Here is a 23,871-nt window from a genome sequence, read left to right as displayed (position 1 = left end):
GCTTACCTGCCCAATTATATCGTTGGACACTCGGTTGCATCATGACACAGCAAAATCAGTAAGAACAGAGGCGCCCTGGGGAGGCATTGCTATGGGCACAGTGATGTAGGAGAGGCCATATGCGAGTGACCTCCTGCATGACAAGCCAAACAGTGGTCCTGTGGCGATCACTACACCTGGAAAGGTGAGGCTATGGGAGATGTTTCACCTTCCTTAAGAAAACAGGACATCCAGCCTAGGACTCAACCATCACCCACAATTACAGAATGATCCCTAACAATACCATAAGACATAGGAGCAGAATTAGGTCATCTGGCCTTTTGAGTCTGCTCTTCCATTCAATCATGGCTGATCCTTTTTTTTTCTCCTTCTCAACTCCAGTTCCCGGCCTTCTCCCCATAACCTTTGATATCATGTCCAATCAAGAACCTATCAATCTCTGTCTTAAATACACCCAGTGACTTGGCCTCACAGCTGCATGTGGCAACATTTTCCACAAATTCACCACCCTTTGGCTAAAGAAATTTCTCCACATCTCTGTTTTGAAAGGGCGTCCCTCTATCCTGAGGCTGTGCCCTCTTGTCCTAGACCCTCCTACTATGGGAAACATCCTTTCCATATCTACTCTGTCTAGGGCTTTCAACATTCAAAAGGTTTCAATGAGATCCCCCCTCATCCTTCTGAATTCCAGTGAGTACAGACCCAGAGCCATCAAACGTTCCTCATCTGATAACCCTTTCATTCCTGGAATCATCCTTGTGAACCTCCTCTGGACCCTCTCCAATGCCAGAACATTTTTTCTAAGGTGAGGGGCCCGAAACTGTTCACAATACTCAAGGTGAGGCCTCACCAGTGCCTTATAAAGCCTCAGCATCATATCCTTGTTCTTGTATTCTAGACCTCTTGAAATGAATGCTAACATGGCATTTGCCTTCCTCACCACTGACTTGACCTGGAAATTAACCTTTGGGGTGTTCTGCACAAGGACTCCCAAGTCCCTCTGCATCCCAGAATTTTGGATTTTCTCCGTTTAGAAAATAGTCCGCACATTTATTTCTACTGCTATTGTGCATGACCATGCATTTTTCAACATTGTATTTCATTTGCCACTTTCTTGCCTATTCTCCTAATCTGTCTAAGTCCTTCTGCATCCTACCTGTTTCCTCAACACTACCTGTCCTTCCACCAATCTTAGTATCATCTGCAAACTTGGCAACAAAGCCATCTATTCCATCATCTAAATCATTAATATACAGCATAAAAAGAAGTGGTCCCAACACCAGCCCCTGTGGAACACCACTAGTCACTGGCAGCCAACTAGAAAAGGATCCCTTTATTCCCACTCTCTGCCTCTTCCCAATCAGCCAATGCTCTAACTATGTTAGTAACTTACCTGTAATACCATGGGCTCTTAACTTGGTAAGCAGCCTCATTGTGGCACCCTGTCAAAGGCCTTCTTAAGTCCAAATATACAACATCCACTGCATCCCCTTTATCTATCCTACTTGTAATCTCCTCAAAGAATTCCAACAGGTTCGTCAGGCAGGATTTTCCCTGAAGGAAACCATGCTAACTTTGTACTAACTTGTCACATGTTACCAAGTACTCCTTCACCTCATCCTTAACAACTGACTCCAACATCTTCCTAACCACTGAGGTCAGGCTAACTGGTCTATAATTTCCCTTCTGCTGCCTTCTTTGTTTCTTAAATACCTGGTGTATCTTGACATATCCACACAAATTCAATTACAGAATGATCCCTAAAAATACCTTAAGTGTATCCTAACATGTACACGCAAACTCAAATACAGCTCCAGGTTGCCCTTGATAATACCACTTGTCTGCCATCTCGCCCTCCCTCCCAGAAGAGGCAGTGAATGAAGTGAAGCACCAGGCCATGACAGAGTTGAAGAAAGCTGTGTCAGAGGCAGAACGCAAGGCCCATGAGATGATCACAGCTGAGCGAGCAAAGATGGAGAAGGCACTGAGTGAGGCCAAGCGGCAGGCTTCTGAAGATGCACAGTCTGCCATTAACCAACAGGAGGACTCCAGTGAGGTGAGTGCTTGGCACCAATCCCCAGAAGTGGAGAGGGACTGAGGATACCCAAGAAAAACTGGATCATTTTGATGCATGCCGTTCTCTGGGGCTTATCTTTGTCACCCCCATGTTGATTGGATAGAACTTTTCACTTAGGCATAGTAAGGCTCTTCCTACACTGTCCCATCAAACATTACCAGGCAGAGACAGGACAAGTTAGATATAGAGTACAGTTTCCTCTACATTATCCCATCACTGGGAGGGATAGTGCAGGCCTGACCCTTCTGTACTGTCCTACTGTGTATTCCCATGCCTGGAACAGCAAGAATTAGATAAAGAGTAAAACTCTGTTACAGACAAGTAGAGTAATAGAGTCATCCCTATTAATCCCTTGGTATATTACTAGTGGACATCCATCAGTACATTTTTATTAGTAGTAAATAATGTCCATGGCATAAGATGACAGGTATGGGTGTAACTTCACCATGCTATCCAGAGACACCCATTCAAATCTCAGAATGGCAGATGTAGAACTTAAATTCCATTAATAATTTTTATTGAGAGAAACAGCATGATAACAGGCCCTTATGCCACCAAATTACACACATCGTCAATTAGCTTACTAACCCATATCTCTGGAATGTGGGAGGAGGGAACCATGTGCTTATGGGGAGAATGTACAGACTGCTTACAGACAGCAGAGGGAATTAAACCTAGGTCACTGGTACTGTGATACCATTGCGCTAACTAATATGCTAACACGCCACCCAGTATGAGATCTTAAAACATATTTACTATCAGTAAAAGTAATCATGAAACTTTTAAATTGTTGTAAAACTGATCTGGTTCAGTAATGTTCTTCAGCGAAGTGATTTGTCCTGCCGAAGGATTTCAGCTCAAAATGTCGATTGTGCTCTTTTCCATAGATGCTGTCTGGCCTGCTGAGTTCCTCCAGCATTTTGTGTGTGTTGCTTAGATTTCCAGCATCTGCAGATTTTCTCTCATTTGAGATTTGTATTCTTACCCAGTTGTTTCATATGTGACTCTAGATACCATTTCAATGTGTTTTCTGAAATAGTTGAGCAATCTACTCTTTTCAGAAGCACTTTTGTTTGGACAATAAATGCTAAGCTCACCACCAATTCCCATAGCCCAAAAAATGAATGTCTACATATATATAAAGTTAGGAATCATATAGTGGAGAAGGGAGATACTTAGTTCATCACCACCTGTCTGGCTCTTTACAAGACATATCCAATTAGTACCACTCTTCTCCTGCAACCAAGTCCCACTTTCATCAAATGGTTTGTAGTGGGTGGTCTGAGATTGTAAAACATTCACAGTGAAACACGAACAAATGAGGAAAATAAAGGCACAAAAGTGTAATAAATGCCCAGCATCAGATGGGTTACATCCATTGCTTATAAATAAAAAAAAGTGGGTGAGAATGCTCTGGTTGTGATTTCATAAAGTTAATAATTTATTAACCTCTCCAACAGAAAGTTGCAAGTATTACTCACTATTGAAGACAAATTATCAAAAGCATGGAATTAGAGATTGGTTTGTGTAAATATTGATTGTTGGAAGTGATTATGTGAACTGATAGATTTGTAAATGTTGTTTGTAAATGTTGTTTGTGCCTAAAGAAACTATTAAACTAAATGCATCTCTGATAACTTGTTCCACTTACTACCCATGTGGAGTCATGCACAGCAGACTTAATGAGCTGAATGGCCAAATTCTACTCTTACGTCTTACATCTTATAGTCTTACCATCTTCTGTGAAAATCTTGCCCATTGCTTCCCCTTCAAATCCTTCCCCTTTCTCCTTATTTAAGACTCCCATACCCTGGGGAAAAATGACTGTGATCAGTAACACTTTTGCACCCCTCATGATCTTACAAACCTCAAAAAGGTGACCCTCAGCCTTCTTCACTCCAGACTAAACAGTCCCAACCTCTCAGGTCTCTCCATATAACTGAGGTCTCTCAAGCCAGTCAGCATCCTTGTGAATCATTTTTGCATCCTTTCTAGCTTAGACCATAAGACATGGGAGCAAAAGTAGGCCATTCAGCCCATTGATTCTGCTCCACCATTCCATCAAGGCTGATCCAGGATCCTAATCAACCCCATACACCTCCCTTCTCACCACATCCTTTGATGCCCTGACTGATCAGGAAATGATCAACCTCTGTCTTAAATCTATGCACAGATTTGGCCTCCATCACAGTCTATGGCAAAGCATTCTACAGATTCACTACTCTCTGGCTAAAAAAAATTGATCCTTACCTCTATTCTAAAAGGTCGCCCCTCAGTTTTGAGGCTGTGCTCTCTAGTTCAAGATATCCCCACAATAGGAAACATCCTCTCCACATCCACCCCATCTAGTCATTTCAACATTCGGTAGGTTTCAATGAGATCCACCTGAATTCTTCCAAATTCCAGTGAGTACAGGTCCAAAGCTGTCAAACGCTCCTCATATGTTAACCCCTTCATTCCTGAAATCATCCTTGTGAACCTCCTCTGGACTCTCTCCAATAACAACACAACCTTTTTGTGATATGGGGCCCAAAATTGTTGATTATACTCCAAGTGAGGCCTGACTTGAATCTTATAAAGGCTCAGCATTATCTCCTTGCTTTTATTTTCTATTTTCCTTGAAGTAAGTGCCAACATTACATTTGCCTTTCTTATCACAGACTCAACCTGTCAATTAACCTTCTCGGAGTCTTGCACAAAGACTCCTAAGTCCCTCTGCAACTCTGATCTTGAACCTTCTTAAACTTTTTTAGTTGCCTATTGTTGAATTTTAAAAGCTTCCCAATCATCCAAATTTCCACTCACTTTTGCTACCCTATATGCCCTTTTCTTGACGTTTATGTGGTCTTTAACTTCCCTTGTCAGCCACCGTTGCCTACCCATGTCATTTGAGAACAGTTTCTTCTGTGGGACATATCTATCATGCACCTTGTAAACTATTCTCAGAAACTTCAGCCACCTCTGCTCTGCTGTCATCCCTGCCATTATCCCTCTCCAATCCACCTGGCCAAGCTCCTCTTTCATGCCTCTGTAATTCCCGTTATTCCATTGTGATACAGATACATGTGACTTAAGCTTCTCCCTTTCAAGTTGCAGTATGAATTCAATCATATTATGTTCACTGCCTCCTAAAGGTTCCTTGACATTAAGCTCCCTAATGAGATCTGGGTTATTACACAACATCCAATCTAAGATAACCTTTCCCTTAGCAGGCTCAAGCTGCTCTAAAAACCCATCTCATAGGCATTCAACAAATTCCCTCTCTTGCGATGCAACACCAAATTGATTTTTCCAATCCCTTTGCATATTGAAGTCCCCCCATTACAATTGTGTCATTACCCTTATTACATCCTTTTCCAGCTCCCTTTACAATCTTTTAATGGTCTCTTTTTATACCCTTGCAGTTTCTTAACTCCCTGTATCACCTCTTTCTAAAGATGTAATTATATCTCTTACCAACGGAGCCACACCACCACCTATGCCTTTCTCTTTGTCCTTTTGAGACATAGCATATCCTTTGATGTTAAGCTCCCAACTTTGGCCTTCTTTCAGCTACGACTCAGTGACGTCCACAATGTCGTACCGACCAATCTTGAATTGTGCCATGAATTTGTCCACTCTATTTCAAATGCCACACGCATTTAAATACAGCTCCTTCAGTCCTGTGTACTTTGCCCTTTTAAATTTTGCCCCTGTTGTACAATTAAACTCTTTGCTCTGTCTGCATTTGTATCCAATCATAGGCTTGTCCATCTTTACTTTCATGTTACACACATCATCTACTTGTAAACCTGTTGGCTCATCCTCAGCTCTATCATCTTGGTTTCTATCTCCCTGCCATATTAGTTTAAATAACTCCCAATGGCTCCAGTAAACCTGCCTGTTTAATGACATCCATCCTGTAGCAAGGCAGCCAGAACACTCAGTATTCCAAGTGTGGTCTGACCAATGTCTTGTACAATTGTAACATGACGTCTCAACTCCTCTATTTGTTTGGATTGAATTCCATCTGCCACTGCTCCATCCAACTTTCCAGCAGGTCAATGCCTCACCATATACTCACATAACCTTTGCTATGACCCCCACCAAGTTTTGTACCTTCTACAAACTTAATAATTAAACTGCAAACACATGAGATTCTGAAGGTGCTAGAAATCCAGAACAACACTGGATGTAGGATGTTATGTTGAAATTGTATTAGACATTTGTGAGGCCTAGCTTGTAGTATTATATACAGTTCTGGTCACCTACCAATAGGAAAATATCAACAAGATTGAAGGAGTACAGAGAAAATTTACAACGATGTTGCTGGGACTTGAGGGCCTGAGTGAAAAGACCATAAGACCATATGATATAGAAGCAGAAATAGGCCATTTGGCCCATCTAGTCTGCTCCACCATTCAATCATGGCTGACCCTTTTTGCCCCATGCCCTAGCCTTCTCCCTGTGACCTTTGATGCCATGTCCAATCAAGAATGTATCAAGCTCTGCCTTAAATACACCCAATGACATGGCCTCTGCAGCTGCATTTGGTAACAAATTCCACAAATTCACCACCCTCTGGCTAAAAAAATGTCTCTGCATCTCTATTTTAAATAGATGCCCCTCTATCCTGAGGCTGTGCTCTCTTGTCTGAGACTCCTCTACCATGGGAAACATTCTGTCCCCACTCACTGACAAGGCCTTTCAACATTCAAAAGGTTTCGATGAGATCCCCCCTCAAATTTCTAAATTCCAGTGAGAACAGTCCCAGAGCCATCAAATGTTCCTCGTATGATAACCCTTTCATTCCTGCAATCATCCCTGTGAACTTCCTCTGAATCTTCTCCAATGCCATTGCATTATTTACTTAGATGAGGAGCCCAAAACTGTTGACAATACTCAAGGTGAGACCTCACTAATGCCTTATAAAGCCTCAGCATCACATCCCTGCTCTTGTAACCTTTAGGGTTTTTTACTCAGGGGCTCCGAAGACTCTTTTCATCTCAGACTTTTAGATTTTCTCCCCATTTAGAAAATATTCTGCACATTTATTTCTACTACCAAAGTGCATGACCATGCGTTTTCCAACGTTGTATTTTATTAGCCACTTTCTTGCCCATTCTCCTGATCTGTCTAAATCCTTCTGCAACCTACCCGTTTCCTCAACACTACCTGCCCCTCCACCAATCTTCGTATCATCTGCAAACTTGGCAACAAATCATTAATATAGATCATAAAAAGAAGTGGTCATCCTGGTCTGAGTCTTCAGTGGATTTTGCCAGTCTGCTCGAGGCATCATAATTGAATGTATTTAGGTTGAGGATTCTAATGTCATTTCCACATTACTCACACTCAAGCTGAATTTGGAATTGTAACATACCATGACCAGTCCCACCTGGAGAACCCTTACCTGTGAGATGCTCGAAGAAACCATTCCCTCTACATTCAGAATCAGAATTATCATCACTGACATACCTCATGAAATTTTTTGTTTTGCAGCAGTAGTGCAGTGTAATATATAAAATGGACTGTAAATTATAAAACAAAATATCTAAAAATTAAATAAGTGGTGCAAAAAGAGAACAAAATAAGATGATGTCGTGTCCGTGGGTCCATTGTCCATTCAGAAATCTGATGGTGGAGGGGAAGAAGCTGTTCCTAAAACATCAAGTTTGCATCTTCAGGCTCCTATACTTCCTCCTTGATGGCGGTAATGAGAAGTGGGCACGTCCTGGGTGAAGGGGTCCTTCATGGTAGACGCCACCTTTCTGAGGCATCACCTTTTGAAGATGTCTGCAGTCCTGGGAAGGCTAGCGCCCCTTCTCAGTGTGAGCCTTACTGATTTGATTTGTCTAAACTTTATCATGATTAGATGAATTACATGGCAGGACAGGAAGGAGGTGGAGTGACTGGTCTTGGAGATGACGACGGTGATTCTGTCAAATTCAATTGAAATACTCATAGTGAATCTGGGTTAGCACTTCAAGAAAACAAATGTCCTTAGTTATAGTGAGAGGACACAGGGAAGGGGAAGATCCAGATTGCTCTTGTGTAGAACTGGCGTGCACTGGATTAGCTCCATTCCATGCTGTGACCATTCATGGACTTTATAAAACTTTTAGCCACTTTATCTGCTCTCTGTTTCCTTTCTCTCAAGGCCTCCCCCATCCACACAGCCTCCTGGAGCTGGGAGGACAAGGCAGACGAGCCTGCAGACTTATCTACCATTGGCAGGGCCACTCCATGTTCATCCAACAGGAGCCACGCTCACTCTGGGGTCAGGCAGATGGCCTCGAGTGCTCCTCCTTCGGAGGTGAGATGCTTTGCTCCTTGAACCCCATCATGGCCAATCCAAATGCCTGCAGTGTCCTGATCAGTGAACTCCAGATTTGGAGCCCCTGCTGTTCAACTGGTTATAGTGATGGCCCACAGTGTGAGAGTGCGATACAGTGAGCAGGAGTGGCTCTAGGTTTGTTCCAAAGTGTGACTGAGTGATTAACAGAATCATTCACACAGAACAGAAAAGCTCCCATCAGCAGTCTGGAATGTGAGACAGGACCAGAGTGCCAGCAGAGCGTGGGTTGTCTGTGCCGCTGAGTGAGTGGTCAGAGCTGTGGTTGGGGTCGACATTGGGTCAGGAATGTGAAGAATTTAGAGTACAGTGCATTAAAAGAACAGGCCCTTTGGCCTACAGTGTTGTGCCAAACCAACTAAACTGGCAAATAAGTGCCTTATCTAATCCCTCTGCCTATGCAAGTTCCTCTGTTCTCTTAGCCACTCACACTTGCATTCCACCTGATATTAGACATTTCAACCCTGGATAAAATATCTATGCCGCTCATAATCTTATATACTTCTAACGGATCACCTGTCAGCCTTCACTGCTCCAGGAAAATCAATTCAAGTTTGTCCAATCTCAAGCATATACTGTACATGTAAATCACCAAATGAAACTATGTTCCTCTGAACAAGGTGCGCAACACAGTACACATACTCACACACATAAGTAATATTACCACAAATCAATGAACAAATAATAAAATATATTCCACAAGATTAACATTTTGTATAAGATGCATTTGTGACACAAGTTAAAAAGTAAACAGTATAAAGCACTTCATACGTAATGAGACCTGAGAGGTGGCAGGGAGTTCAGTAGTCTCATGGCTTGGGAGAAGAAGCTGTTTCCCATCTGAACAATCCTTGTCCAGATGGACGTTATTGGATTCCAGAAGGCGTTTGATAAGGTGCCACATAAAAGATTTATCCATAAGATAAGGATGCATAGAGTTGGGAGTGATGTATTAGCATGGATAGAGGATTGGTTAGCTAATAGAAAGCAGTGAGCTAGAATACATGGTTGTTACTCTGGTTGGAAATTAGTGGTGAGTGGTGTGCCACAGGGGTTGGTGCTGGGCTCGCAACTGTTCACGATATACATTAACGATCTGGAAGAAGGGACTGAGTGTAGTGTATCTAAATTTGCTGATGACACTAAATGGAGAGGAAAAGCAAATTATGCAGAAAATACAGAGAGTCTGCAGAGAGATAGCATAAGTGAGTAGGTAGCGGTCTGGCAGATGGAGTACAATGTTGGTAAATGTGAGATCATCCACTTTGGAATGAAAAATGAAAGAGCAGATTATTACTTAAATAGTAACAAATTGCAGAATGCTGCTGTGCAGAGGGACTTGGGAGTGCTGGTGCACCAATCACAAAACGTTGGTTTGCAGGTGCAATCAAGAAGGTAAATGGGATGTTGGTCTTCATTGCAAGAGGGATTGAATTTAAGAGCAGGGAGGTTATGCTGCAACTGTACAGGGTACTGGTGAAGCCAGACCTGGTGTATTGCGTGCAGTTCTGGTCTCCTTACTTGAGGAAGGATATACTGGCTTTGGTGGTGGTGCAGAGGAGGTTCACCAGTTTGATTCCAGAGTTGAGGGGGTTAGACTATGAGGAGAGATTGAGTCACCTGGGACTATACTCACTGGAATTCAGAAGAAAGAGAGGAGATCTTATAGAAGCATATAAAATTATGAAAGGGATATATAAGATGATGGGGTAGTAAATTGGATTTGTAGTTCGCAGATGATACTAAGATAGGTGGCATTGTGGATAATGAAGTAGGTTTTCAAAGCTTGCAGAGAAATTTAGGCCAGTTAGAAGAGTGGGCTGAAAGATGGCAGATGGACTTTAATGCTGATAAGTGTGAGGTGCTACATTTTGGTAGGAATATTCAAAATAGGACATACAGCGTACATGGTAAATGGCAAGGCATTGAGGAATGCAGTAGAACAGAGTGATCTAGAAATAATGGTGCATAGTTCCCTGAAGGTGGAATCTCATGTGGATAGCGTGGTGAAGAAGGCTTTTGGTATGCTGGCCTTTATAAATCAGAGCATTGAGTATAGGAGTTGGGATGTAATGCTAAAATTGTACAAGGCATTGGTAAGGCCAAATTTGGAGTATTGTGTACAGTTCTGGTCACCATAGGAAAGACGTCAACAAAATAGAGAAAGTACAGAGAAGATTTACCAGACTGTTACCTGGGTTTCAGCACCTAAGTTACAGAGAAAGGTTGAACAAGTTAGGTCTTTATTCTTTGGAACGTAGAAGGTTGAGGGGGGACTTGATAGAGGTATTTAAAATTATGAGGGGGATAGATAGAGTTGACGTTGCTAGGCTTTTTCCATTGAGAGTAGGGGAGGTACAATCAAGAGGACATGAGTTGAGAGTTAGGGGGCAAAAGTTTAGGGGTAACACGAGGGGGAATTTCTTTACTCAGAGAGTGGTAGCTATGTAGAACGAGCTTCCAGTAGAAGTGGTAGAGGCAGGTTCTGTATTGTCATTTAAAGTAAAATTGGATAGGTATATGGACAGCGAAGGAATGGAGGGTTATGGGCTGAGTGCAGGTCAGTGGGGCTAGGTGAGAGTAAGTGTTTGGCACGGACTAGAAGGGCTGAGATGGCCTGTTTCCGTGCTGTAATTGTTATATGGTTATATAAGATAGAGGCAGAAAAATTGTTTCCACTGATGGGTGAGACTAGAACTAGGGGACATAGCCTTCAGATTTGGGGAAGTGGATTTGGGACGGAGATGAAGAGGAACTGCTTTTTCCAGAGAGTAGTGAATCTGTGGAATTCTCTGCCCAATGAAGCAGTGGAGGATACCTCAGCAAATATATTTAAGACAAGGTCGGACAGATTTTTGCATAGTTGGGGAATTAAGGATTATGGGGAAAAGACAGGTAAGTGGAGTATAGTCCATGACCAGATCAGCCATGATCTTATTGAATGGCAGAGCAGGCTCGACAGGCCAGATGGCCCACTCCCACACTTATTTCTTATGTTCTGCTTGTTATTTCTTTAAAGAATTCCAGCAAACTTGTCAGGCAAGAAATTCCCATCTGGAAACCATGCTGACATTGGCTAATTTTATCATGTGCCTCTGAGTATCCTGAAACCTCATCCTTACCAATCAATTCCAACATCTTCTCAACCACTGAGGTTTGGCTAACTGGCCTATAAACCCCTTTCTTCTTCTCCCTCCCTTACTGAAGAGTGGAGTGATATTTGCAACTTTCCAGTCCTCCAGAACCATGCCAGAATCTAGTCACTCTTGAAAGATCATTACTAATGCCTCTCTGTATTCTCTTCAACTACCTCGTTCAGAACCCTAGTCCAGATATCTATTTATTTTCAGGCTTTTCGTCTTCCCAAGCACCTTCTCCTTAGCAATAGCAACAACACTCACTTCTGCCACTGATACTCTCAAATTTCTGGTATACCACGTGTCTTCCATGTTGAAGACTGATGCTGTGGCTCAGAAATGAAGGGGGGAGGAGAGGACTGCAGTAGTAATGGGGGATTCCATAGTTAGAGCAGACATAAAATTCTGTGGATGTGAGACACCACATGGTATGTTGCCTGTTGGGGGCCAGGATCTGGGATGTCTTGGATCGGGTTAGGGAGAAGAAATGTAGCCAGAAATCTTGGTACATATTGTCACCAGAGCCATAGGTAGAAAAAGGGAGGGGTCCTGAAGAGTGAATTTAGGCAGTTAATTAGAAAGCTGAAAATGGGGTCTCCTGGTAGTAATCTCTGGATTGCTGCCTGTTTCACACACCATTAAGGAAAGAGTGGGGTGATTTGTCAGACGAATAAGTGGCTGAGGAACTGGTTCTGGGGAAGATGTGATCTGTACAAAAGGGACAAGTTATACCTGAACCCAAGGGGGATCAATATCCTTGTGTACAGATTTGCTAGAACTTTTGGGAGGGTTTAAACTCATTTGGCATGGGGATGGGATCCAGTGTGATAGGGCAGTTGGTATACAAGCAGATGCAGTGTGTAGTGAGACTGTCAGGAAAGACAAGGGCAAAATTGCAGTCAGTGGGATGAGTTGCAGTGTAATAGGGAGACAAAATTGAAACGGTGATAAATATATGACTGAACGTGTTACATTTGAATGCACAAGGTGTACAAAATAAGGTAGATGATCTTGTAGCACATTTAGAGATTGGCAGGTTGTGGGCATCAATGAGTCGTGGCCAAAAGATTATAGTTGGGAACTTAACATCCAGCAAATACATTGTATTGGAAGGATAGGCAGAGAGGTTGGTGTGGCTCTGTCAATGATTTGGATGATGGAACTGATGACTTTGTTGCAAAGTTTGTGGATAATATGAGTATGGGTGGAGCCACAGGTAGTTTAAAGGAAATAGAGGTACTATAGGAGGACTTAGACATATTAGGAGAATGGGCAAATAAGTGTCAGATGGAATACAGTGTTGGGAAGTATATGGTCATGGTAGAGGAAATGAAAGGGTAGACTATTTTCTAAATGAAAAGAAAATATAAACACTGAGGTGCAAAGGGACTTGGGAGCCCTTGTGCAAGATTCCCTAAAGGTTAATTTGCAGGTTGAGTCTCTGGTGAGGAAGGCAAATGCAATGTTAGCATTCATTTCAAGAGGACAATAATATAAAAGCAAGGATGTAATGTTGAGACTTTCCTCACTTGGAGTATTGTAAGCAGTTTTGGGCCACTTATTGTCCATTGTGTTCACATTTGGATCTGCTAAAACCCAATCTCTGAAGGAGTTTGCAGGACAGACAGCTGAAACGATACAAGGAGGTTCGATGTTTCACTCCAAGACAAGCAGTCCAGGCAAGGGACTATAGAAGTAATCAAAAGTAGGTATTTGAAAAGATTAAGGACACAACTGCTCTTATGCACTGGAGATTGCATCAGAAATCTTCTGGAGACAACACGTCAATCAGTTAAGGAGAGCAGAGTCGATTGCTAGAGAAGACAGGTGTTTAGAGCTGTCAGAACCACTTGTCAGAGTCAACTCCTACAACCACCACAGAGGAAGCTCACAACCTGAGATTGTTTCACAGCCACAAGTCTCACCTGCCAAGCAGATTGACCACCTTTGTCAGGAAAGACGTTATCCCACCAGAGTAAATCCTCCACAATGACTAAGTCTTTACACAAGAAATTCTGCAGATGCTGGAAATCCAATGGAGGAACTCAGCAGGTCAGGCAGCATCTATGGAAATGAATAAACAGTCGATGCTTCTGGCAGAGGCCCTATTAATATTGTGTATAGTATATTGTGTGTGTGTGTGTATTCAGGTGTGTATAACACATAGGTGTATATAAGTTCAGATGCATTCTGCATTGAGTTAGAGTTTATAGCTAAGGAGGAAGGAGTATTGTGTATTTAATATTTGAGTAATATTATAAATATATTTAAACATTCTTGTTTGTTTAAATAATTTACTACAGATTATATGTAAAGTACATGAATAGCATATGTCATCACGCCACTATGCCATATGTTACGCCTCACTTAAAGTAAAAACGAAGTTAGAATGTTATTCCCACTCCACGTTTCGATTAGTTTATGTTTTAGGAAGGATGTGATTTGGGGGTACTTGGAGTCACATGATAAAATAGGTCATAGTCAGCACAGTTCCACTGAGGGAAAATCTTGTCTGACAAACCTGTTGGAATCCTTTTGCAGAAATAACAGGCAGGATAGGCAAAGGAGAATGGGTGGATGCTGTGTACTTGGATTTTCAGAAGGACTTTGACAAGGTGCCACACATAAGGCTGCTTAACAAGATAAGAGCTCATGGTATTGCAGAAAAGATAATAGCATGCAGAGGATTGGCTGATTGGCAGAAGGCGAAGAGTGGGAATAAAGGGGGCCTTTTCTGGTTGGCTGCCTTTTCTACAGGGGTCAGTTTTAGGACCGCTTCTTTTCACATTATACCTCAGTGATTTGGATGATGGAATTGATGGCTTTGTGGCCAAATTTGCAGATGATACAATGATAGGAGAAGGGGCAGTTGAGGAAGCAGTGTGATTGCAGGGCCATTGCAGCAGGAGGAGGTGTGAGGGGCTCGGGAGAGCACTGAGTGCTGGGAAGCAGATGAGGAGCTGAGGTGAGTGTGCTTTAAAATGAGTGTGGAGGGCAACTGAAGGGTTAAACAGAATGTTGATAAGTTGATTAGAGGGAGTGACTATTTGAGATAATTGGCTGGGACAAATAAAAGGAGGGGTAACTGAAGAGGAGCGGCCAGTGTGTGAGTGGCTGAGGGTAGGAGTGGAGCTTCGAGGCTTTGGCTCGAGAGGCTTCGGCAAGCAGAGGCTGAGGATGAGCTTGCTCCCAATGAGGTAAGGCCGGGTAAGTTCCTTTAATTAATTTAATAAACTTAGGAGTAGGCAATGGAGGCAGCAGTTAGGGCAGTTGGGTGTTCCGTTTGCAGTATGTGGGAAGTCAGGGTGAGCACTGTTGTCCCTGATGACTACACCTGTAAAAGGTGCGTCCAGCTGCAGCTCCTGACAAACCGAGTTAGGGAACTGGAGCTGGAGCTGGATGGATTTCCAATCATTCGTGAGGCAGAAGCAGAAATAGACAGGAGTTTCAGGGAGACAGTCATCCCTAAAAGTCAGGAGGCAGGTAGCTGGGTGACTGTCAGGAGAGAGAAGGGGAATAGGCACAAAGAGCAGAGCATCCCTGCAACCGTTCCTATCAACAATAAGTATACCATTTTGGATACTGTTGGTGGGGACGACCTACCAGGGACAAGTTGCAGTGGTTACGTCTCTGGCACCGAGACTGGACCCTCAGCTCAGAAAGGAAGGAGGGAAAAGAAGAGAGTAGTAGTGACAGGGGTTTCGATAGTTAGGGGGATAGATGAGGTTCTGTGGGAGAGATCAAGAATCCCGGATGGTCTGTTGCCTCCCTGGTGCCAGCGTCCGCGATATCTCGGATAGAGTTCTCAGTATTCTCAGGAAGGAGGGTGAGCAGCCAGATGTCGCGGTCCATGTAGGGACCAATGACATGGATAGGAAGGAGGAGGAGGTCCTGCAAAGAGAGTTTAGGGAGTTAGGTGCAAAGTTGAAGGACAGGATCTCCAGGGTTGCAATCTCAGGATTGCTAACCATGCCATGTGCAAGTGAGGCTAGAAATAGGAAGATAATGCAGCTAAATACATGGCTAAAGAGATGGTGCAGGAGCTTTAGGTTTCTGGACAATTGAGCTCTGTTCCAGGGAAGGTGGGACCTGTTCTGATGGGATGGTCTGCACCTGAACTGGAGGGGGACTAACATCCTTGTGGGTAGATTTGCTAGTGCTGCTCCAGGGAGTTTAAACTAGATTTGCAGGGGGAGGGGAACCAGTGTTAGAGCAGATAGTGAGGTGGAGGAAGATAAAGGTCATGCGAGGACTGCTTGTGTGGACAGAAATCAAAGGTTTGTATGTGACAGAAATGTTCTCAGGTGCATCTATTTCAATGCAAGCAGTGCAGGTAAGGTAAGGCAGATGAGTTTAGGGCGTGGATTGGCACGTAGGATTACGACATTATTGCTGTTAGTGAGACTTGGTTGCAGGAGGGCAGGACTGGCAGCTCAATGTTCCGGAGTTCTGTTGTTTCAGACATGATAGAGGGGGAGGGATGAAAGGGGGAGGAGTGGCATTACTAGTTAAGGGAAATATCACAGCTGTGCTTAGGCAGGACAGCCTGGAGTGCTTGTCTACAGAGGCCATATGGGTGGAGCTGGGGAATGGGAAAGGTGTGATCACATTAATGGAATTGTATTATAGACCGCCAAATAGAGTGAATTGGAGAAGCAAATCTGTAGAGATAGCAGACAGATGTAAGAAACAGAAAGTTGTAACAGTAGGGGATTTTAACTCTCCATATACTGACTGGGACTCCCACACTGTGAAAGAGCTAGAAGGCTTGGAGTTCGTCAAATGTGTTCAGGAAAGTTTTCTAAATCAATATATAGAGGTACCTACGAGAGAGGATGCAATACCTGATCTCCTATTAGGGAACCAGACAGGTCTGGTGACAGAAGTATGTGTAGGCGAACATTTTAGGTCCAGTGACCATAATGTCAAGTTAATTATGGATAAGGATAGGTCTGGTCCTCGAGTTGAGGTTCTAAATTGGAGAAGGGCCAATTTTGTGGAAATGAGGAAGGATCTAGGAAGAGTGGATTGAGATAAGTTGTTTTCTGGCAAGGATGCATTCAGTAAGTGGAAGGCCTTTTGAGAGTGCAGAGTTTGCATGTTTCTGCCAGGATTAAAGGCAAAGTTAACAGGCATAGGGAACCTCAGTTTACAAGAGATATTGGCGATCTGGTTAAGAAAAAGAGAGAAGTGTATAGCAGGTGTAGGCAACAAGGAACAAATGAGGTACTTGAAGAGTTTAGAAAATGTAAGAAAATACTAAAGAAGGAAATCAGGAAGGCAAAAAGACATGAGGTTGCTTTGGCAGATAATGTGAAGGTAAACCCGAAGGGTTTCTACAAGTATATTAAGAGTAAGGGACAAAATTGGTCCCCTAGAAGATCACAGTGGTCGTCTATGTATGGAGTCTCACGAGATGGGGGAGATCTTAAACAGTTTTTCTGCATCAGTATTTACTCAGGAAACTGGCATGGCGTATATGGAAGGAAGGGAAACAAACAGTAGTGTCATGGAACATATAGAGATTAAAGAAGATGAGGTGCTTGCTGCCTTACAGCAAACAAAGGTAGATAAATCTCCTGGGCCTGACATGTTATTTCCTCAGACCTTGAGAGAGACTAGTGTAGAAATTACAGGGGCCCTGGCAGAAATATTTAAAATTTAGCCTCGGGTGCGGTGCTGGAGGTTTGGAGGGTAGCTCCTGTTGTTCCGTTGTTTAAAAAAGGCTCCAAAAGTAAACCAGGTAATTACAGGCCAGTGAGCCTGACATCAGCAGTAGGTAAATTATTGTAAGGTGTTCTGAGAGATCGGATATACAAGTATTTGGACAGCCAGAGGTTGATTGAGGATAGTCAGTATGGCTTTGTGCGTGGTAGATCGTGTTTAACGAATCTTGTAGAGCAAGAAAGTAGATGAAGGAAAGGCTGTGGATGTTGTCTACATGGACTTTAGTAAGGCATTTGACAAGGTCCACATGGGAGGTTAGTTCAGAAGGTTCAGACACTAGGTATCCATGGAGAGGTTGTAAACTGGTTTTGAAATCGGCTGTGTGGGAGAAGACAGAGTATTAGTGGATGATTGCTTCTCAGACTGGAGGCCTGTGACTAGTGGAGTGCCTCAGGGATATGTGCTGGGACCATTGTTATTTGTTGTCTATATCAATGATCTAAATGATAATGTGGTAAATTGGATCAGCAAGTTTGCTGATGACTCTAAGATTGGAGGCATTGTGGACAGCAAGGAAGGCTTTCAAAGTTTTCAGAAGGATCTGAACTAACTGGAAAAATGGGCCAGAAAATGGCAGATGGAACTTAATGCAGACAAGTGTGAGATGTTGCATTTTGGAAGGACAAATCAAGGTAGGATATACATAGTAAATGGTAGGGCACTGAGGAGTGTGGAGGAACAAAGGGGTCTGGGAGTTCAGATACATAATTCCCTGAAAATGGTGTCACAGGTAGACATAGTTGTAAAGAACGCTTTTGGCATCCTGGCATTCATAAATCAAAGTATTGAGTATAGGAGTTGGGATGTTATGGTGAGATTGTATAAAGCATTGGTGAGGCCAACTTTGGAGTATTGTGCGCAGTTCTGGTCACCTAACTATAGGAAGGATATCAGTAAGACTGAAAGAGTGCAGAGAAGATTTACTAGGATGTTGCCAGGTCTTCAGGAGTTGAGTTACAGGGAAAGATTGAACAGGTCAGGACTTTATTCCTTGGAGCATAGAAGAATGAGGGGGGATTTGATAAAGGTTTACAAAATTATGAGGGGTATAGACGGAGTAAATGCGAGTAGGCTGTTTCCACTTAGATTAGGAGAGATAAATACAAGAGGACATGGCTTTAGGGTGAAAGGGGAAAGGTTTAGGGGAAACATTAGGGGGAACTTCTTCACTGTGTGGTGGGAGTGTGGAACGAGCTGCCAACTGACGTGGTAAGTGTGGGCTCACTCTTAAGTTTTAAGAATAAATTGGATAGATACATGGGTGGGAGAGGTCTGGAGGGTTATGGACTGGGTGTAAGTCAATGGGACTAGCAGAATAAAGTTTTGGCACAGACCAGAAGGGCCAAATGGCTTGTTTTCTGTGCTGTAGTGTTCTATGGTTCTAAGCAGATAGCAGATTACAAAATTATGAGGAGTATAGACAGAGTAAATGCAGAGTAAACAGCAACTTAGACAGATTAGGCGAATGGGCAAAGAAGTGGCATTTGGAATACAGTGTCTTGAAGTGTATGGTTATGCATTTTGGTAGAAGGGATAAAAGTGCAGACTATTTTCTAAGCAGGGAGAAAATTCAAGAACCTGAGGTGCAAAGGGACTTGGAAGCCCTCATGCAGAATTCCCTGGAGGTTAATTTGCAAGTTGAGACTGTGGTAAGGAAGGAAAATACATTAGCGTTCATTTCAAGAGGACTAGAATATAAAAGCAAGGATGTATTGCTGAAGCTTTAGAAGGCACTATTGAGACCTTACTTGAGAATACTGTGAGGAGTTTTTGATGCCTTATCTAAGAAGGGATGTACTGACATTGGAGAGAGTTCAAAGGAGGTTCATGAGAGTGATTCTGGGAATGATAGGGTTAACATATGTAGAACGTTTGATGGCTCTGGGCCTGTACTCACTGGAACTTAGAAGAAGGAGGGGGGATCTTATTGAAACCTATTGAATTTTGGAAGGTTTAGATCGAGCCGATGTGGAAATGATGTTTCCAATAGTGGGGCAGTCTAGGACCAGAGGGCACAGCCTCAGAGTCACCTCACTCCCTCTGGCTACCTGCCTGTCCGTTCAATACAAGGTGTATCCTTGGAAGTTAAACTCCCAAATATGATCTTCTTTTAGCCATGACCCAGTGATCCCCACATCGTGCTTTCCAAATTTTAATTGTGCTACAATTATCTACCTTGTTCTATATACGACATCCATTCAAATATAAACTCAGTCCTGTATTTGTCACCCTTTTTGATTTTTCCCGCATGTTACACTGCAACTCACTCACTGACTACAATTCTGCTCTATCATCTGCCTATCCTTCCTTACAGTCTCACAACACACTGCATCTATTTGTAACCCAATTACCTAGTCCTCAACCCTATCATTCTGGTTCCTATCATCCTGCCAAATTACGTTTGTAGTTTAAACCTTCCCAACAGCTCTAGCAAACCTGCTCACAAGGATATTGGTCCCCCTCGGGTTCAGGTGTAACCCATCCTTTTTGTACAATTCATACCTTCTCCAGAAAAGATCCCAATGATCTAGCAATCTTAAGTCCTGCCCCCTGCACCAATTCTTCAGCCACACTTTCATCTGGCAACTCATCCTATTCTTACCCTCACTGACACGTAGCTTAGGCAGCAATCCAGCGATTACTACCCCGGAGGTCCTGCTTTTCAACTTCCTACCTAATTCCCTTTATTCTCTCTTCAGGACCACCTTCCTTTTCCTACCTTTGTTGCTGGTAGCAATATGTACCATGACTTCTGGCTGTTTACCCTCCCCTTTAGAATGCAATGGACCCAATCCGAGACATCCCTGGCATCTGGGAGGCAACATACCATCCAGGTCTCTCTTTCATATCCACAGAATTTGCTGTCTGCTTCTCTAATTATGGAATCCTTTATCTCCTTGTTAGGGAATTTTCTTTACCCCACAAGATTCAGACCCAGGTATTTGTTAGGAGATTCTTTATTTACATGAAATGGAAAGCCATCCCTCTGGAAGACAACTCAGTCTGCAATCAGGACACACACCCCCTTTATGATTAATTCTAACGGGTATGGTTTGTTCAACATTTCCATACTTCGTATTGTCCTAAGCAAACTGCAGGGAAAAACACCTAATTCACGTAGCTTCGTGGTATACAGCTGCAAGCAAGAGATCAACACCACGTAATCTTATGTCTGAAGCAGAAGCTAACAGGGAACACCACCTAATTTAATATCTAGAGCAGTGGGGCAGAGTGCAGTTCCATGATGTTCTGCTGATCCAGGCATTAAGCAATACAGACACACAACTCTATGCTCTCACTAAAGTATTTATCCGACACCAGTTAGCCAAAATCCTCCACACACCTTCAATCCTCATCTTCCCCCTTCCTTTCTGACCCACAGAGCCAGACTCCATGCCAGATACCCAGTCACTGGGACTTCCCCCTGATATGTTCCCCACCCCCCCCCCCCCACTGCCCAACAGTACACAAAGTGGTATTATTATTGAGGGAACAGCCACGGGGGTATTCTGTACTGGCTGCCCATTTCCTTTCCCTCTCCCGACAGTCACCCAGGTTGCTTCCTGCAACTTAGGGAGTGACCACCTCCCTGTAGCACCTATCTTATTACCTCTTAATTTTTCTGTATGAGCCAAAGGTTATCAAGCTGCAGCTCCAGTTCCTTAACACATTCTCTCAGGAGCTGCAGCTCAGTGCACTTCATGCAGATGTAGTTAGCAGGGAAACTGGAGGTCTCCCAAAGTTCCCACATCTCACACAAGAAACATATCATTAACTCTGGGCCTATTTTCAGCGTACTAGCTATGTACACAATGCTCACTCTACTTACACCTCCCTTCTCTTTATTGGCTCAACTAGTAGTCACTCCTGACCAGACTTGTAGTTTTCAAATGGCTCCTGCTCTGCAAAATATCATTCTCACTCACTACTTCAAATAATGAAAAAAAAATCTCAAATGGGTGGGAGAGAGACCACGATGATCCTCTCGGTGGTTATTGCATCCCTTTGTAGGGACTTTTAGTCAGACGCTTTGCAATTCCCGTCTCAGATGGTGATACAGCTGGTCAGGACATTCTTGATGGTGCTCCTGTTAAATTTGTGGAGGGGGGGGGCTGCTCACGTCAATCTCCACAGGAAGTGGAGACACTGCTTATAGCACACACTTATAACCTCTCCTTGTCGCACATGCCCTCTAATCCAGCCACCATCCTGTTAAACATCTTCAGGAGCCTCAATGTCATTTCCACAATGGAGTAATATAACCATATAACAATTACAACACGGAAATAGGCCATCTCAGCCCTTCTAGTCCGTGCCAATCGCTTACTCTCACCTAGTCCCACTGACCCTCACTCAGCCCATAACCCTCCATTCCTTTCCTGTCCATATACCTATCCAATTTTACTTTAAATGACAATACAGAACCTGCCTCTACCACTTCTACTGGAAGTTCATTCCACACAGCTACCACTCTCTGAGTAAAGAAATTCCCCCTCATGTTACCCTTAAACTTTTGCCCCCTAACTCTCAAATCATGTCCTCTTGTTTGAATCTCCCCTACTCTCAATGGAAAAACCCTATCCATGTCAACTCGATCTATCCCCCTCATTATTTTAAATACCTCTATCAAGTCCCCCCTCAACCTTCTATGCTCCAAAGAATAAAGACCTAACTTGTTCAGCCTTTCCCTGTAACTTAGGTGCTGAAACCCAGGTAACATTCTAGTAAATCTTCTCTGTACTCTCTCTATTTTGATGACATCTTTCCTATAATTCGGTGACCAGAACTGTACACAATACTCCAAATTCGGCCTTACCAATGCCTTGTACAATTTTAGCATTACATCCCAACTCCTATACTCAATGCTCTGATTTATAAAGGCCAGCATACCAAAAGCCTTCTTCACCACCCTATCCACATGAGATTCCACCTTCAGGGAACTATGCACCATTATTCCTAGATCACTTTGTTCTACTGCATTCTTCAATGCCCTACCATTTATGATGTATGTCCTATTTGGATTATTCCTACCAAAATGTAGCACCTCACACTTATCAGCATTAAACTCCATCTGCTATCATTCAGCCCGCTCTTCTAACTGGCCTAAATCTCTCTGTAAGCTTTGAAAACCTACTTCATTATCCACAACGCCACCTACCTTACCATTATCTGCATACTTACTAATCCAATTTACCACCCCATCATCCAGATCATTAATGTATATAACAAATAATATTGGACCCAGTACAGATCCCTGAGGCACACCACTAGTCACCGGCCTCCAACCCGACAGTTATCCACCACTACTCTCTGGCATCTCCCATCCAGCCACTGTTGAATCCATTTTACTACTTCAATATTAATACCTAAAGATTGAACCTTCCTAACTAACCTTCCGTGCGGAACCTTGTCAAAGGCCTTACTGAAGTCCATATAGACAACATCCACTGCTTTACCCTCGTCAACTTTCCTAATAACCTCTTCAAAAAATTCAATAAGATTTGTCAAACATGACCTTCCATGCACAAATCCATGCTGACTATTCCTAATCAGACCCTGTCTATCCAGATAATTATATATACCATCTCTAAGAATACTTTCCATTAATTTACCCACCACTTACGTCAAACTGACAGGCCTATAATTGCTAGGTTTACTCTTAGAACCCTTTTTAAACAATGAAACCACATGAGCAATACGTCAATCCTCCGACACCATCCCCGTTTCTAATGACATTTGAAATATTTCTGTCAGAGCCCCTGCTATTTCTACACTAACATCCCTCAAGGTCCTAGGGAATATCCTGTCAGGACCTGGAGATTTATCCACTTTTATATTCCTTAAAACTGCCAGTACTTCCTCCTCTTTAATTGTCATAGTTTCCATAACTTCCCTACATGTTTTCCTTACCTTACACAATTCAGTATCCTTCTCCTTAGTGAATACCGAAGAAAAGAAATTGTTCAAAATCTCCCCCGTCTCTTTCGGCTCCACACATAGCTGTCCACTCTGATTCTCTAAGGGACCAATTTTATCCCTCGCTATCCTTTTGCTATTAATATAACTGGAGAAACACTTCGTATTTATTTTCACCTTACTTGCCAAAGCAACCTCGTATCTTTTAGCTTTTCTAATTTCTTTCTTAAGATTCTTTTTACATTCTTTATATTCCTCGAGCACCTCATTTACTCCATGCTGCCTATATTTATTGTAGACCTCTTTTTCCGAACCAAGTTTCCAATATCCCTTGAAAACCATGGCGCTCTCAAACTTCTAACCTTTCCTTTCAACCTAACAGGAATATAAAGATTCTGTACCCTGAAAATTTCACCTTTAAATGACCTCCATTTCTCTATTACATCCTTCCCATAAAACAAATTGTCCCAATCCACTTCTTCTAAGTCCTTTCGCATCTCCTCAAAGTTAGCCTTTCTCCAATCAAAAATCTCAACCCTGGGTCCAGTCCTATCCTTCTCCATAATTATATTGAAGCTAATGGTATTGTGATCACTGGACCCGAAGTGCTCCCCAACACATACGTCCGTCACCTGCCCTATCTCATTCCCTAACAGGAGATCCAACACTGCCCCTTCTCT

The 23,871-nt window shown here is 42.9% G+C and overlaps 1 protein-coding gene across 5 annotated transcripts in view; it reads left to right on the top strand.

Moving 5' to 3' along the window:
* cbfa2t3 (CBFA2/RUNX1 partner transcriptional co-repressor 3) overlaps positions 1 to 23,871 on the top strand; it is a 163,262-nt gene that overhangs the window by 126,496 nt on the left and 12,895 nt on the right. For 3 of the 5 annotated variants that reach the window (XM_059993379.1, XM_059993378.1, XM_059993377.1), the window contains 2 exons: positions 1,866 to 2,056; positions 8,217 to 8,372. In XM_059993379.1, the coding sequence (XP_059849362.1) occupies positions 1,866 to 2,056; positions 8,217 to 8,372 (347 nt within the window). The remainder of the gene's footprint in view (positions 1 to 1,865; positions 2,057 to 8,216; positions 8,373 to 23,871) is intronic. The other 2 variants (XM_059993382.1, XM_059993380.1) reach the window with 1 other exon arrangement.

Source organism: Hypanus sabinus, chromosome 17 (assembly GCF_030144855.1).
Source record: "Hypanus sabinus isolate sHypSab1 chromosome 17, sHypSab1.hap1, whole genome shotgun sequence".
Lineage (NCBI taxonomy): Eukaryota > Metazoa > Chordata > Chondrichthyes > Myliobatiformes > Dasyatidae > Hypanus > Hypanus sabinus.
This window is presented reverse-complemented; position numbering and strand designations above follow the sequence as displayed.